This window comes from Capra hircus, chromosome 4, assembly GCF_001704415.2.
Source record: "Capra hircus breed San Clemente chromosome 4, ASM170441v1, whole genome shotgun sequence".
NCBI classification, from domain to species: Eukaryota; Metazoa; Chordata; class Mammalia; order Artiodactyla; family Bovidae; genus Capra; species Capra hircus.
The window spans coordinates 14109791-14124786 of NC_030811.1; the positions used below are offsets into that span (position 1 = coordinate 14109791).

The window sequence follows — 14996 nt, forward strand, 5'->3', positions numbered from 1 at the left end:
TTAAATGGCAAGAGTCAGAAAAGGTGCCCGTTAGTGCTGGACCAGCTAAGTAGAGGGTGAGCTATAAGAAAACTGCCATCAAAGTGTCACCTGCCAGCCTCTCTATAGTGAAGTCACTCAGTCATGTCTGACTCTTTGCGACCCCGTGGACTGTAGCCTACCAGGCTTCTCCGTCCATGGGATTCTCCAGGCAAGAATACTGGAGTGGGTTACCATTTCCTTCTCCAGGGGATCTTCCCGACCCAGGGATTGAACCCGGGTCTCCCACATTGGAGGCAGACGCTTTAACCTCTGAGCCACCAGGGAAGCCCCTGGAAGTTCCATGATCCCTGCTGCTCTGGCACCTGAAAGTTAGTCAATGAGTCTCTCAAGGTAAGAGATTTTGAAACATCTGCCTTGGTGCTGACACTCCGAGGGAACGAATTTTGGTGAGCTTTCTTGAAGAGTAGTGTCTCAGCTTCCCACAGCCCTCTGGCTCTCCCAGGCATCAAGCTCCCTGGCTTTCAAAGCCAGATGGTATGGGAGCTTGTCTTCCTGGTGCAGGTCTCCTGGGCTGGGGGGCCTTGGTGTGTTCAGAAACCTCAGGTAAGACTCCTGGGCTGTGATATCCTTCCCCCCACCGATGGGTTAGACCCCCAGGACTGGTCCCAACCAGACTGCACTTCTGTTCCTCCTATCCTTCTCCATGCAGCTTTTCCTTCTTATCTTTAGCTGTGGAAAACCTTTTCTGCTAGTCTCCAGGTCATTCCCAGAGAGAGCTTCTGTATATATAGTTGTCATTTGGTGTGTCCCTGGGAGGAGGCGAGTCCAGGATCATCTTACTCTGCTTTCTGTCCCAACTTCCTGAGTTCAGCATTTTTAGATTTTACATATAAGTGATATACAGTATTTTTCTTTCTTTGTCTGACTTATTTCACTTAGCATAATATCCTCAAGTTTCACCCATGTTGTTGGAAATGGCATGATTTTGTTCTTCTCCATGACAGAATAATACTCACTCCTATGTATGTGTGTGGGTGTATGTGTGTGTATACATGTATATATAGCTTGAGGTTGTTTTATAATAAGGCATGTGGTAAAGCATGTAAATAAAAATCTTCAGTGCTTTTTTGATACATCTTAAGCATGCAATCACTGTACTATTCTAATTAGTATATCAAGTGATCTTTCCCAGTAATTGTGTTTTCTTGCCCTGGATTCTGATACTCATTTATGGTTCTGCCTTCTTGTCCAGATGCAGCAATTTTGTTCCTGTCTCCTTGTTGGCCACCTTTCTAGCCTTCCTGACTTGCTCTTAATCCTGCCTGATATTAAAGTGCTTACTGGCCCTGATCTTGCTGCTGTTTCATGGTCTGGCCTCTTGGCACCTGCTATTCCATCAGCCACAATGCCCTCTGCCCGCTGTGTGCCCTGACCCTGGCTCATACTCCCCTTCTCTCAGGAAGGACTCATTCACCCTCTTTGGTGGAGCCCCTCAGTTTGCCCTCTGCCTTTTGGCATATTATGCTTCTTGTGCAGCCCACTGTCTAGTAGACATGCTTTAGTCTACCATCTTTCACTGTCTGAAAAGAAGCAACCGAATAGAACAGAATGCTATTGTTTATCCCGGGGTCCATAGATTCTGCCCCTGACTCCGCTAGAGGCAGGGTGACGCCCATCTCCTGGGATCTGAAGCAGTTCCTGGGGGAAGGAGGGTGTGTGGAGCAGTGGGATGTAGGAGGGCCAGGGAATAGGGGGCCTTGAGGTTCCTGTCCACATTCTGCCCATCACTTGCTATGAGTTTTAGGGCTACCACTTTTCCTTTTTATGAGAATGGCCCCTCTGTCTTTCATCTTCTCTTTCATGGACAGTTCAGTTCAGTTCAGTTCAGTTGCTCAGTCATGTCCAACTCTTTGCAACCCCATGGACTGCAGCACGCTAGGCCTCCCTGTCCGTCACCAACTCCTGAAGTTTATTCAAACTCATGTCCATTGAATTGGTGATGAGATCCAACCATCTCATCCTCTGTCATCCCCTTATCTTGCCTTCAGTCTTTCCCAGCATCAGGGTCTTTTCCAATGAGTCAGCTCTTTGCATCAGGTGGCCAGAGTATTTCATGGACAGGGAAAGCCCAAAAACTCTCCTCAGTAAAGGTCTTTTGAAAGAGCAGAACCCGAAAAATTCTGGCTGTTCTGAGATTCCTTTGGGGGTAGACTTTGTAGGAAAGACACAGCAGAAGTCAGAGAAGCTTGTGAGAAGTTTATTTTAGAGACTAAAGTTAGCTAGTTGACCCCAACCAGCTTTCCTTGGAGGAAATCCCCTGCTGGCGGGGTTGGGATGTGCAGAGACAAAGGCTTCCATTTAGATCAGACTATGGTAGGTTCTTAGTGAGAGAAAAGCGATTTGCTTTAATAGGTATCACTGCCCAGTCATCCGGGCAGATATTTAGTTCACGAATAACATCAACCACTGCTGTTACTCTTACAGTACCTGAAAGAGACAAGGCAGGACAAAGGTCATCTCTGATAACACTCTAAACCCAATGCCTTGACTTTTCTGCCATCACCAGGAATTTCCCCACTGGGATTCAGTTTTCCCAAGTCATTTACAAATATAGGTCTCATTAGCTTTTCTCCCAAACCTTTCACCTTTCAGGTTGGGCAGAGTCCCCACATTCTCTCTGCCCCTTCTTCCCTCCCTTCCTCTCTGCCCTTCCTCATGGAGGTTCTGATCCAGGTCTGGAGCCATATTTGTGTTTTTTACCCCCCTGGAGGATAGTTCTTCCCTTGGTCATCTCCTGTACTTACTGTTGGTTTGCAAATCCCAGAAGAATCTCTTCGGGGAATTGTTACAGAGGCAGGAGGTGAATTTATAATTAAAATTGCCTTCAATCGGAATGTTGCTTAGAAGATAACATTTAATCTGGGGAGAGAGGACCCAGTGTTAGCTTGAGGATGGAAAAGTGAAAGACAAGAAAGGGTGACGGGAGGAGGAAGATCTACTCAGTGATTGAAAAGCAGGGGTGAGTGTGGGTCAGAGGCAGGAGGAGTGAACTACGCAATGTCCTCTAGGTCAGAAGGTCTTCTGTCCTCATGTCCTCAAGTTCCTACTTTAGCAGCATGGGTCTAGGGCTTGGGAGGAAAGAGGTAAGTGAGTTCACAGGGCTGGGATCAGTCATCTTGGGGCAGTTGGTCATCTGGGGAGCAGGCTTGCCTTGCTTCTCTAGTCAAGGCTGTCCGGAATTGGGCTGTGACCACAGCCTGGCTGCTTGGGCATGGAAGTCAATGCCAGGCCCCGTTGCCAGACTGTGGCTGAGCCCCGGCTGTGTTCCTCTAAAACTCTGTGACTTTAGGTAATTAGTGACCTTTCATAATTAGGGTGATGTGTCTCACTCTTGTTTTCCTCAGTTGTGAGGTGAAAGCAATTACTCACCAACCCTGGCTGCTACATGCTTCTGCTGCTAAGTCGCTTCAGTCTTGTCCAACTCTGTGCGACCCCATAGGTGGCAGCCCACCAGGCTCCCCCGTCCCTGGGATTCTCCAGGCAAGAACAGTGGAGTGGGTTGCCATTTCCTTCTCCAATGCATGAAAGTGAAAAGTGAAAGGGAAGTCGCTTAGTCGTGTCCAACTCTTCGCGACCCCATGGACTGCAGCCCACCAGACTCTTCTGCCCATGAGATTTTTCAGGCAAGTGTACTGGAGTGGGGTACCATTGCCTTCTCCTAGCAATGGGTTCCAAATGAGATTTAGATCTTGAAGTTAGTTTTCCTTCTCTTTTTCAAATCGAGAGCACTTTACAACTTAAGATCCCAGAGTATGCAGGCTTCCTTGGTGGCTCAGTGGTAAACAATTCTCCTGCTAATGCAGAATACACAGGTTCTGTCTCTGGGCCAGGAAGATCCCACATCCCACAGGGCAAACTAAGCGCATGCCCATAGCTATTGAGCCTGCGGCTCTACAGCCCATTCTCCCCAACAAGAGGATTCACTGCAATGAGAAGCTCTTTTCCTGCAGCTGGAGTGTAGCCCCTGCTCACTGCAACTAGAGAAAAGCCACACAAGGAAGACCCAGCACAGCCAAAATTAAGAAGAAGCTAAGTCAATGAAGATCCCAGAGTACAGCATATGTAAGTTTCAGTGGAGTCAAGAGCCTTCTGTCTAGTTAGTGTTCAGCACGGAAGTTTTATTCTGTGGTCCATAAACCCAGAAAGGTCTGTGGATAGTATTCAGTGAGTCTGTGTATTCAGGTGGAAAGAGGTTTTATCTTTATTTTTACTAGACTCTCATTGAAACTGAGCACTTCTGTTACAAAGGCCATCAGTAATCCATGGTGGTATTAGCAATATGCGTGATCTTATCAAGAAGAGAGACATAGATATGTTTGCACTACATTATAATTTTAGAGATCTTGAAATATTGTCTCTCATCACTACCTTTGTGCTCTATCGGACTGACGTGCATGGTCATGGCTGGGGCCATCAGCCCATTTCCTGCAACTTCTCCAGGTAGCTGGCAGCTCTGTGCTGAATGGCCTGTCAGTCCCCAAACAGTAAATTCAAATGTTCTCACCCTTGGGGTTTTACTCAGAATACTTTGGACATCCTGGTGTTTCTATAGAGAAATGTACCTTCACCTTGTTTAGTTTTTTATTGCATTTACAACAATATGTCTTCATCTATCCCCCTTCACGGATCACAGCATTGTCACGGCAAAGAGTCTTGTGTAACTCAATGAAGCTACGAACCACACTGTACAGGGCCACCCAAAATGGATGGGTCATAGTGCGGAGTTCTGACAAAACGTGGTCCACTGGAGCAGGGAATGGCAATCCACTCCAGTATACTTGCTTTGAGAACCCCATGAATATTGTGAAAAGGCAAAATGATATGGCACCAGAAGACGAGCCCCCAAGGTTAGATGATGTCCAATATGCTACTGAGGAATAGCAGAGAAATAGCTCCAGAAAGAATGAAGAGGCTAAGCCAAAGCAGAAATGACACTCAGTTGTACTCAGTTGTAGATGTGTCTGGTGGTGAAAGTAAAGTCTGATGCTATTAAGAACTTCACTGCATAGGAACCTGGAATGTTAGGTTCATGAATCAAGGCAAATTAGACATGAACAAGCAGGAGATGGCCTGAGTGAACCTTGACATCTTAGAAATCAGTGAACTAAGATAGATAGGAATGAGTGAACTTAATTCAGATGACCATTATATCTCCTACTACGGGCAAGAATACCTTAGAAGAAATGGAATAGCCCTCAGAGGCAACAAAAGAGTCTGAAATTCAGTGCTGGGTGCAATCTCAAAAACAAAGAATGATCTCAGTTCATTTTCAAGGCAAATTATTCAACATCACAGTAATCCAAGTCTATGTCCTAGCCACTAATGCCGAAGAAGCTGAAGTTGAAGAATTCTATGAAGACCTACAAGACCTTCTAGATCTAACACCAAAAAGTTATGTACCTTTCATAATAGGGGACTGGAATGCAACAGTAGAAAGTCAAGGGTTATCTGGAGTAATAGGCAAGCTTGGCCTTGGAGTACGAAATGAAGCAGGGCAAAGATAGAATACACTGGTCATAACAAACACCCTTTTCCAACAACACAAGAGGCAACTCTACACATGGACATCACCAGATGGTCAAGACTGAAATCAGATTGATTATAAGCTTTGCAGCTGAAGATGGAGAAGCTCCATACAGTTAGCAAAAACAAGACCTAGAGCTGACTGTAGCTCAGATCATGAGCTCCCTGTTGCAAAATTCAGGCTTGAATTGAAAGTAGGGAGAAACAAGAGACAATTCAGGTATGACCTAAATGAAACCCCTTATGATTATACAGTGGAGGTGATGACTAGATTTATGGGATTAAATATGATAGCAGAGTGCCTGAAAAACTATGGACAGAGGTTCATAACATTTTACAGGAGGTGTGACGAAAACCATCCATAAGAAAAAGAAATGCAAGAATGCAGCGTGGTTGTCTGAGGACGCTTTACAAATAGCTGAGAAAATAAGAGAAGCGAAAGGCAAAGGAGAAAGGGAAAGATATGCCCAACTGAATGCAGAGTTCCAGAGAATAACCAGGAACGATAAGAAAGGCTTCTTAATTGAACAATATAAAGAAATAGAGGAAAACAACAGATTAGGAAAGACAAGAGATCTCTTCAAGAAATTGGACATATCAAGGGAATATTTCATGCAAGGATGGACATGATAAAGGACAGAAATAGTAAGGACTTACAGAAGCAGAAGAGATTAAGAAGAGGTGGCGAGAATACACAGAAGAACTGTACAAAAATGTCTTAATAACTTGATAACCATGATGGCATGGTCACTCATCTGGAGATGGATATCCTGGAGGGTGAAGTCAAGCAGGCCTTAGGAATTATTAGAGTGAACAAAGCTAGTGGAAGTGATGGAATTCCAGCTGGTCCATTTAAAATCCTAAAAGACGATGCTGTTCAAGTGCTGCACTCAATATGTCAGCAACTTTGGAAAACTCCACAGTGGCCACAGGACTGGAAAAGAATAGTTTTCATTCCAATCCTAAAAATGGGCTATTCAAAAGAATGTTCAACTACAGTAGAATTGCAGTCATTTCATATGCTAGCAAAGTAATATGCAAAATCCTTGAATACTTGGGATCAGTAGTATGTGATCTGAGAAATTCCAGATGTACAAGCTTTGTTTAGAAAAGGCAGAAGAGCCAGATATCAAATTGCCACCATTTGCTGTATCATAGAAAAGCAAGGGAATTCCAAGAAAACGTCTACTTCTGCTTCATTGACTACACAAAAGCCTTTGACTGTGGATCAAAACAAATTGTGGAAAATTCTCAAAGAGATGGAAATACCAAGTCATTTAACCTGTCTCCTGAGAGACAAGAAGCAACAGTTAGAACTGAACATGGAACAACAAACTGGTTCAAAATTGGGGAAGGAGTACGTTAAGGCTATGTATCGCCACTCTGCTTATTTAGCATATTTAGCTACATCATGTGAAATGCCGGGCTGGGAAACAACAGAAGCAGTGAAAGACTTTATTGTCTGGGGCTCCAAAATCACTGCAGATGGTGACTGCAGTCATGAAATTAAAAGATGCTTGCTCCTTGGAAGGAAAGCTATGACAAACCTAGACAGCATATTAAAAAGCAGAGATATTACTTTGATGATAAAGGTCCATATAGTCAAAGCTATGATTTTTCCAGTAGTTATGTATGGATGTAAGAGTTGGACCATAAACAAGGCTGAGCACTGAAGAATTGATGCTTTTGAAGTGTGGTGTTGGAGAAGACTCTTGAGAGTCCCTTGGACTGCAAGGAGATCAAGCCAGTCAATCCTAAATGAGATCCGTCCTGGGTGTTCATTGGAAGGACTAATGCTGAAGCTGAAGCTCTAATACTTTGGCCACCTGATGTGAAGATCTGACTCATTAGAAAAGAACCTGATGCTGGGAAAGATTGAAACAGAAGAAGGGGACAACAGAGGATGAGATGGTTGGATGGCATCACCAATTCAGTGGACATGAGTTTGAACAAACTCTGGGAAATGATGAAGGACAAGGGAGGCTTGGCATGCTGCAGTCCATGGGGTAGCAAAGACTTGGACATGACTGAGTGACCGAACAATACAACAACAACAAAATGTCATCCAGTCCTGTCTCTTCATTCAAATAGAAGAGGAAAAAGTGCAAACAGTGACAAATTCTCCTTTCTTGGGCTCTAAAATCACTAAGGATGATGACTGCAATTAAAAAATTAAAAGATGCTTGCTCCTTGAAAGAAAAGCTATGACAAACCTAAACAAATTATTAAAAAGCAGAGACATCACTTTGCCAACCAACGTCCGTATAGTTAAAGCTATTGTTTTTCCAGTAGTCATATATGGATGTGAGAGTTGGACCAGTCAGTCCTAATGGAAGTCAACCCTGAATATTCGTTGAAAGGACTGATGGTGAAGCTGAAGCTCTAGTACTTTGGACACCTGATGCAAAGAACTGACTCAATGGAAAAGACCCTGATTCTGGGAAAGATCAATGGCAGGAGGAGAAGGGGGCAGCATAGGATGAGACCATTAGATATCATCACCAGCTCAATGGATGTGAGTCTGAGCAAACTTTGGGAGATAGTGAAGGATGGGGAAGCCTGGCATGCTGCAGTTCATGTGGTCACAAAGAGTCGGACATGACTTATGAAGTGAGCAACAACAATCTTTATGAATCAGGATTTTCACTACTTGAATAACCAAAACGAAAAATTCCTAGTCCCTTGGATGTCCAACAAAACAGCTATGATTTTTTGCCAAATGGTAGTGTACAGTTTAAGGTCTTTACTCAAGCTTCACAATGACAGCCACCGTATAATATAATCTCTAGAAAATAAAATGTAACTTGTTTATATTTAAGTATATTGCCTTTCAGCTAGTGTGCCCATAAAGAAACACACATATATAGCGGTATCACAAGTTTACTTTTTAAATAATTTTATCATTTTTCTTTATTATGTCTGTTTTCCTTTGTAATCAGTGCATTTAATTTACAAATTTAGAGCAATTTTCTGGTAAGAGTTCCAAGACCAGCAAAATGGTCCAGACCACAAATGTTTAAGCACTTGGTTAACCCTATGTTTTCTTCAACATTAAATTATTATATGGTGTTTATATTCAAACACATGTTTGAGGATATAATCTATTCCATTTTAAAAATATTTATTTGTATTTATTTATTTATTTGGCTACACCAGACCTAAGGTGTGGCACAAGGGATCTCTTGTTGCAGCATGTAGAATCTAGTTCCCTAATCAGGTCCCCTGCCTTGGAAGTAAAGAGTTTTAGCCACTGAACCCCCAGGGAAATGCCAACCTATTCTATACTTGTCTTTATGATCTTTAATACCTCACTGGATCAAGAATTTAGCTACATAAACATTATAATTAGTAGAAAATGAATATTAGGTTCTAGAAACATCACACCTATAAAATTATATTTTTTCCAAAGTTTTAAAAATATGAAGGTATATTCAGAGTTATACATTTATTTCATGCTCGCACGCTAAGTCGCTCAGTTGTGTCGGACACTTTGTGACCCCCACCCCCCACCCCCCGCCCATGGACTGTAACCCACCAGGCTCCTCTGTTCATTGGATTCTCCAGGCAAGAATACTGGAGTGGGTTGCCATTTCCTTCTCCAGGGGAGCTCCCTGACCCAGGGGTTGAACCTGCATCTCTTATGTCTCCTGCACTGGCAGGCAGGTTCTTTGTTGCTAGCACCACCTGGGAAGCTCACGTTTATTTTATAGTTATACATAAATTCTTTCTAATTTGCAGTATCATTCATTCTATGGAGTTCTTTGTCTTTGACTTGTACTTGGTTAGGTTTTAAAAAGTTTGCTTTATTTTATTGTACTAGCATTGTTCTTAAAACAATTTTATTAATCAGCAGCAAAAAATTATATCAGGTGTCAAATTGTTGATTAAAGACTTTTTTTTACATCTGTTACATTTTCAGGGCTGGAAATGGACTTTCATAATCTATCACCACTAGAAATTACCATTATCACAAAACTTTTATGCCCATCTTCACATTCTTTTTTCATCTGTGCTTTTGATAAATAAAACACAAAATTGAAAAATTATGACTCACTCTCCTTCCCACCTCTAATTAGTATACATAGTTCATATTATTGGATTGTAAACAGAAAAACTGGATAAAGCAGCTGTATTACTCTTTGCTCAATGATCAGTAATCTTTCTCCTATAGGTATGGGGCCATTTCTAGAATGCAGTTTAATGAACAACAATCCTCACAGTCCCAATTTTGTTTTCTATTTAGTCCCTGTCCTTAAAGTCTCCGGTGGCTCAGAAGGTAAAGAATCTGCCTGCAATGTGGGAGACCCATGTTCGATCCTTGGGTCAGAAAGATCCCCTGGAGAAGGGAATGGCATTCTTGCCATTCTCCAGCATTCTTGCCTGGAGAATCCCATGGACAGAGGAGCCTGGTGGGCTACAATCCATGGGGTTGCAAGGAGTCAGACACAACTGAGAGACTAACACTTTCACTTTCAAATCTAATTTGAATTCTGAAGCTGTCAGAACGTACCTGTGCTTCTTGAGAGATGTCTTTCTGGAATGAGAGAGGGTAGATACATGGATTTGGCCCTTGGCCCTTGAACAGAGGTGGCTAACAAGGGATGTGCGTGCATGCAGTCACTCGGTTGTGTCCAACTCTCTGCGACCCCATGAACTGTAGCCTACCAGGCTCCTCTGTCTATGGAATTTTTCAGGCAAGAATACTGGGGTGGGTTGCCATTTCCTCCTCCAGGGGGATCTTCCCAATCCAGGGATGGAACCTGCATCTCCTATATCTCCTGCATTACTGCTACTGCTAAGTCACTTCAGTCGTGTCCGACTCTGTGCGACCCCATAGACGGCAGCCCACCAGACTCCCCTGTCCCTGGGATTCTCCAGGCAAGAACACTGGAGTGGGTTGCCATTTCCTTCTCCAATGCATGAAAGTGAAAAGTGAAAGGGAAGTCGCTCAGTCATATCTGACTCTTAGCGACCCCATGGACTACAGCCTACCAGGCTCCTCTGTCCATGGGATTTTTCAGGCAAGAGTACTGGAGTGGGGTGCCATTGCCTTATCCTGCATTACAGGTGGATTCTTTACCCACTGAACACTGAGGAAGCTCCTAGGAAGGGAGGATCATGCTTTCGTGACAACACCAGAGGAGACTGTCAGTGAGGTGGAGAAGGACACACTCTTCCTGGGGTGGGAGGGGAAGTTCTGTGGGTTCAACCTGCACAGGTCCTTTCCACGGGACCCAGAGCAGTCAGACAGGAGGAGGCCTAATGAACGTTATCCTTGGAGATCCTCTGGTCTAGATCCTCCCTCTCACCACTGCTGAACTGGGAGAAAGGGAGGAGAAGGATGTGCTTTCCTTATCAGAGAGGAGTGGTTGGAACAACAGTCAACTTCCAACAAAAGAGCAGATGAAGCCAAAGAGCAGAAGAGTGAGAAGAAAGCAGACTCTGCTCAGGTCTTCCTGGGGAGGAGGGTTCACAACCTGCCCATTGGCCCCGCATCTCGTTTCCCCACTTGCCTCAGCCTCCCAGATGGGGTTGTGGGTTTTCCTTCTGAGGCTCTCCACGCTCCTGTCCTTCGTCTCCCCAGGACCTGGGGAGGGACTCTCACCTGTCCTCCCCCACCTCTCACACGTTTTTCTCTCTCCCCTCTAGTGCTTGTCCCACTAGTCATGCCTTCTCTCTCCTCCTTCCCACACTTTCTGGATTGGGGGGGGGGTCCCTTCATTTGTAAAATGACAGTAGTCATCTGCCCTGAGCCCCCATGATTATTCTGAGGCTCAAGTATTTATATGAGCATTGGGAGCAGGAGAGTGGGGGTTCATTATGTTATCAATTACATTATGCAATATTGAAGTCAGAGCTTGATATAACCGTATTCATAATTAGGAATCAGACTTTTCCCAAGGTGGGCCTCTGCTTACCACCATGCATTCCCTCAGATCTGTTGAGACTTGAAGCACCACGGTGGCCTCATCACTCCCGTCTATTTGCAGCATCTGCAGGTCCATTGTCATCAACTGTTGACTGGTTCTGGGAAGAGAGAAGCGGGTCGGAGATCAGAAATCGATCCACGAGAGACGGGGCTTGCGGTCAGCAAGACCAAGGGAACAGAGAAGGTGCAGATGAAGGAGGTGATGAGAGCAGGATGCATCACTCAGCATCTGAGTCTCCTGAGAACTTTTGATTTGGGGTTGTTTTGTACAGATTAGGTGTGCTTACTAAAGCAACTTGAATTCTTTATTTTAAAGCTGAGCATCTTCTTTCCTTCCACTGGTCATCCTAGTTTGCCCCAAAGCAAGGAACTGCCTGGGATGAGGGGCTTTCTAGTGCTAAAACCAAGAAATTCCTGAGCAAACTGGGCTGGGCGGTCACCTTAGTTAGCACAGCTTATTTCAACAACTTGCCATGCCTCAGGGCTGAATAGAGTGGCAACTATATCTGAACTTGTCCTCACCCAGTGTTTCTTGGTGCCTCCACATTATACCAGCTTCTCAAAATCCTGAGTGGTTTTTTCTAGAATAGGACACCTGGTCGCACTACAGAGATCACCACCAGAATCATAATCCAGAAACCCAGCATCCCATACTCTCTTCCTGGAGAGAAAACTTCCCAAGATTCACTGAATGATTCTGTTCCTCCCCAGTCCCTAGCTCCATTTCCTACTTAACTCCATTCTGCTTGCCCAGTTTCTTGCTTCTGTCAAACGTGGACCCTCAGTGAACTAGCTTCTAAACCTGCTCTTCCTGATATCAGTGTTTGTGGGGGTGAGTGGTCCTTGTCTTCATCTTTGGTCTTGAGAATAGGGAGAATGTCTAAGCTGCTGAGTCAGCACAGTCTCATACCACAGGGCCAGGGATCTGTGACCACACCCTCTAATCCTTTCCTGAGTCCTGCCCAAAGCTATTGTTGGAACTCGATGACCTGCTTCATTTTCTCTTCTAGGAGGGAAGGTACGAGAAGGTGGGGTTTTCCGAGCAGAATTCTAACAAAGGTATTGACTATGGACAGGATGTGGATCAGAGCTTTGGCTCAGAGGTAAAGAATCCACCTTTCATGCAGGAGTCTCAGGTTCAGTGCCTGGGTAGGGAAGGTCCCCTGGAGAAGGAAGTGGCAATCCACTTCTGTATTCTTGCCTGGGAAATCCCGTGGACAGAGGAGGCTGGCGGGCTACAGTCTATGGGGTCGCAAAAGAGACATACACAACCTAGCAACTAAACAATAACAACAGCAGTTACTTACAGCCTATTTGAACACTGGGAGCCTTATTTCCATGGGCAGCCTAGAAGCACCCAGTGGAAATGTAAGGGAAATTGATGACACTCCCTAAGAGGGGAAAAATGGAGCTAGGCGTGGGGTTCATGAGAGTTCCTGGGACTAGAGTTCTGGGAAGTTGAAAAAGTTTTCAGGAACAGATATGCAGATTTCTAGAGTAGGACTGGAGGAGCCCCCTCCCCACCCAATTTTTTTGTTTGTTTTTAATGAGGAGGAGAAAGTCTTGGCTCACGTGTCTTCCTGAGCTTTGGTGGTCCCCAGCTGCAGGCAAAGAATCAGAAGCAGGACAGCAGGGCTGGCCCTGAGCAGGAGATGGAGAGAGTACATGCTGAATGAGACAGAATGTGATGTCCTAGAGACGTAGGATCCCAGGTGCTCAGCACAGTCTTTATACACAGATCAAGGAAGTGGAGAGCTGCCAAGCAGATCCATGTTGTCAATCATACATTTATCCTCCCCGCTCATGATCTTTCCTTGTTGAGCTGAAGTTTGTTTGTCTATGGAAAAAGTCAACATTCAGCTTGAGTGTTAAGAGTCTGGGAGAGGAATTAGATTACCCTTCCTCGTTTTCTCACTATTAGAGTTTCTCAGAATGGCCAGGACCTCAGAACATATACCAAACTTTCCCTAGTTGCCAGAAATGATTTCTTTCTCATCCTTCTATGCCGGTGTGTCCTGCTCTACATGGTCTTAGCTTCAGTCACTGCTCCGATAGTCTCTGGAGCCAGAGAATCCAGCTATGGGAGCAGATTTCAGATCTCAGTCTGTGGCACGTTTACTTGATCCCCTTATTAAGTTCAGCAGGACATGTTCAAATCCTTTCTTCAGAAACCAAGGTAATCAAGGTCTCCCCAAGGGCTACCAAAAATCATATGGTGGGGGGAGCTAGAGATAGGCTGCTCTGGATGATGGAAAATTGAGGTCACAACACTGGGTGACTTGAATATGTTTGTGATTATAGAGTCCTTCTTAACTTCAGGGTTAATGATATGTCCTACAGATGCCCAAGATCCCCAGCTGCCCCAGAGTCCCCAGTGCAGGCAATATTTTAACTCTAGACAATTTCTGTACATAGTTGGCATCCCTAAATCAGACATCTGAGCACTGAAGAGTCTGCTTATTTCACCATTGAGGTGGCCACGTTTTTACTGCTGTATTATAGCACGAGACACACAGGAAGACCCACAGCGGGAAGGATTGTCTCCATTAGAACAGAACCCAAGCAGTGTCCAGAGATTGCTCTGGCAGGAATGAGAGATTCTCTCCCTAGGATGAGAGGGAAACTGGCTCTTGATGGCACTGGCATTGTGATAGTTTTTATTCAGTTAAATCTATTCCTTTACCTACGATGTCATGACATTGTGGAATTTGTTCCTATCCTTTGCATGACAGATGGCAGTATGGGAAGACTTTCCCTGGCATGAAGGTGAAAATCAGGGTTCTGAGAGTTGCGTATGTATATCTCCAGAGCCAGAATTCAGATTTAAAGTCCAGGTGTATGCCTCTGTTTCTGAATATATCTTTGTGGATTGCTCTGCCTGCTTATTGTACTCCTGCATTTCCCTACTCATTCCTCTGAGCTTGACATTACTCATGCCATTCCTCACTTGTAACTCCAGCTATTATTGTGGCCACATGCTTTCTTCTTGGTTTCCATTCTGTGTACTCAAGAACAATGCTTTCATTCCACCTCGCCCTGGTCATGGTGACCCTCCTTCTTTAGCATTGTAGTTTTCTGTAATCTGCATTCTTTCAACATTCTTCAACAATGTAATTTTCTTTGCGCCTGCTCCTTCTCTTACTTGCTTGTATAAATTTCATCAGAGGGACCTGCTAGCTGAGATCAAAGAGGAATTGGGGCAAAGGAATCTAGAAAGTGTCCATTCTCTTCCACGGGAAATCCAGGAAGAATTCCCTGCTGAGGTTTAACTCCCTTTGAAGGCATAATCGCATTGTTGAGGACCTACCTCTAGCATATTTCCGACAAAGCAGTTCTCCAAAAGGAACAGCTGATGAATTAGGAGAATCTGTTGACTCTGTATTCTCCCATTGGCCGGCGTGAATGTGTGCGTGTGTTCTCAGTTGTGTCTGACTCTGGGACCCCAGGGACTTTAGTAGCCCACCAGGCTCCTCTGTCCATGGAATTTTCCGGGCAAGAATAC

The 14996-nt window shown here is 44.5% G+C and overlaps 1 protein-coding gene across 1 annotated transcript; it reads right to left on the reverse strand.

Moving 5' to 3' along the window:
* On the reverse strand, positions 2219 to 13213 carry LOC102181752 (prolactin-inducible protein homolog). The gene is made up of 4 exons (XM_005679548.3): positions 13067 to 13213; positions 11484 to 11592; positions 2787 to 2901; positions 2219 to 2469 (listed from the first exon to the last, which is right to left on the reverse strand). The coding sequence occupies exons 1-4, from the start codon at positions 13159 to 13161 to the stop codon at positions 2351 to 2353; spliced, it is 438 nt and encodes a 145-aa protein (XP_005679605.1). The 5' UTR covers positions 13162 to 13213; the 3' UTR covers positions 2219 to 2350.